This window comes from Papilio polytes, unplaced genomic scaffold, assembly GCF_000836215.1.
Source record: "Papilio polytes unplaced genomic scaffold, Ppol_1.0 DF823901.1, whole genome shotgun sequence".
Taxonomy (NCBI): Eukaryota; Metazoa; Arthropoda; class Insecta; order Lepidoptera; family Papilionidae; genus Papilio; species Papilio polytes.
In genome coordinates, this window is record NW_013525303.1 from 1,547,030 (window position 1) to 1,549,522 (window position 2,493).

Here is a 2,493-nt window from a genome sequence, read left to right on the forward strand (position 1 = left end):
AGCTCTCGCTAGACAGTTGGATTAAGGGCCCGATTCAAAAGGCGGTTATTTTAGAAACCGCACGAATAGTGAGGAGGTTCCTGTCTCTGCCCTGACCAATGGTTGCTTGAGTCATCGGATTCCGCAGCCGGTGGTGCTCTATTTTTTATATAATACAAGAACATAATATAAGAAAATACTTTCTCTCGATTTTCAATATCACTTCACTTTATCTTAACAACATTCACAAAATTGAAAAAAAATATTACTCAATTTCAGCGTATACAGTAAACTATATCTATCTCTTTCAGCTACGTGACTGGCGAGAGTTCCGTCCCGCTCGCACTGCTGGGCGGCGCGGGCTGCGGGAAGGCGACACTGCTAGCTCGTGCCGCCTCGCTCGCACACACCTGGCTGCCAGACCTCGCGCTCATAGTGCGGTAATATGCCCTTTTAACTTCGTAGTCGATAAAACAAAGACGTTTAAATAATATATAGACGTGGCATAGTGGACAAAATGTTTCACAAGTACTTTCTTTAAAAGGTAAAGTCCCACAGCGTGTCCTTGTATTGATCTGTAATAAAACATTTAAATAAATCATAATAAGCTCCATCTTATGTTATAAAATAAACTAAATAATGTCAAAAGAAAATATAAACTATTATATTGACAAGTGGTTATGGGGATAGATCAACAGATAGCGTAAGTGACAATAATCTCAAGTGTTTCAAGTGAATTATCAACTATGCCTATTCTATATATTTTGTAATATCTGTGGAATAAAATCAAAAGTTTGATTTTTAAAATTTCTGTGTAATCCATAGGTTTGTTGGTCTGACGTCACAGTCCAGCAGTTCCCACCAGCTACTGAAGTCCATCGTGGACCAGTGCCACGTGCTGCACACCGGCACCGTCTATAGAGGGAGAAATGTAAGTACGACAACACACTGCGTAACAGGTCGATATCGGCCTGCCGCAGTACTTAAGCTGGTACGGACGAAAAAAACTATGTCCCTCTCGCTAGTGCGAAACGATTATCTCAGGTATACAGTAAATAAAATATATCTATTATGTTTTCACAAAGTTATAGTAACTTAATCTTTTCTTTTTTTATATTATAAGTTGGCAAACGAGCAAGCGACCACCCGAATCGACCGCTACCCATAGATATTTGCGGTAGCGGATGCGTTCCCTACCCTTAATCGACGGAGGAGGAGATACACATGAAGAGGATATTTTCTCTTTCTATGCGTCCCCTCCACCGTCAAATCCATATTCCCTTTCCATCCTATTTTTATAAGAAAAAGGGTGGGATGGAAAAGGGATTAATGTAGGTTCTTCAGTACTACACTCTTCAGACTGTACGCCGAATTTCTCCCACTTCACACCTGTTTTCTGTGTGATATTGCTGGAGGCAAGTCAGCCCATTCGTACAAAAAATGTTAAAGCAGGCTTTACCACTGTTAAAATGTACCCTAGTGCTGGTGGGTCTAGAAAGACCTGCCTGACTCGCTGAAATATCTTTGGGGGCGCATTTCGGCCCGCCGCCGTATTATATGAATTATGATTTTACTTGGCGCAGTGACGTTAAATGTATTATGTTTTCAGGAGGCGGGCGCGCTGTGCTGTGCGCTGGCGCGGCTGCTGTGCGCGCTGGGGCGCTCGCGGCCGGTGCTGCTGTGCGTGGCGGCGGCGGACGCGCTGCGCGGCGCGCGCTGGCTGCCCTCCAAACTGCCTGATAACGTCAAAATGCTGGTCACCGTATCAGAAGGTATCTAACTAATGTTATAAACAAGCTGTTCCCGCGATTCGGATTTTCCTATACCGATATCCGGTCAGCCGTTTTCATACAAACACTAACAAACATCCATCAACTTAAGGTTTCGCATTTATAATATTACTAGTTTTCGCCCACGACTCCGTCCGCGTGGTGTTAAAAAAAACAAAAATAAGTAGCATATGTGTTCTTCCAGACTATCCTCTACATCTATGTAAATTTCATTGGGATCCATTCAGCAGTTTAGGCTACAAACTCTAACAAACATCCATCTAAACTTTCGCATTTATAATATTAATTAGATTAAAATGTGACAGTTTAGAAACAACATATTACATAGAACAACTATTGAATATGTTAGAGTTTATAGTTTTTAGAGCACGCGCACTTTTGACTTAACTATCATATAACTGTTTAGTGTCGCTTTGATTCCTATAAGCTATGAAGGTTCGCACACTACTGGATTTTTAGTTGTGCAACTAAACAGTTGACGCTACGAAACAATAGACAATCGCACAACAGTTGTGCGATAGTTTAGTTCCGGCTCTTACACAACATAATAGTCTTGGTTAAAATTTTAAATAACCTTTGAAAGATATAATTGTTTTTGTTCTGTTAAACAGAAACAGACGAACCATCTTCATCAGCGATAATGGCGGTACTCTCATCAGAGGATGGACCGAAGGTGGTCCGTGCTCCAGGAGTGTGTCTGGAGGAGGCGCAGGCGACGCTGGCC

The 2,493-nt window shown here is 42.0% G+C and overlaps 1 protein-coding gene across 1 annotated transcript in view; it reads left to right on the forward strand.

Annotated features, from left to right (window-relative positions):
* LOC106102814 overlaps positions 1 to 1,038 on the forward strand; it is a 22,982-nt gene extending 21,944 nt beyond the window's left edge. The window contains exons 9-11 of the mRNA XM_013282399.1: positions 291 to 419; positions 805 to 910; positions 1,024 to 1,038. Of these exons, the coding sequence (XP_013137853.1) occupies positions 291 to 419; positions 805 to 910; positions 1,024 to 1,038 (250 nt within the window). The remainder of the gene's footprint in view (positions 1 to 290; positions 420 to 804; positions 911 to 1,023) is intronic.
* Positions 1,039 to 2,493: the final 1,455 nt, after the last annotated feature.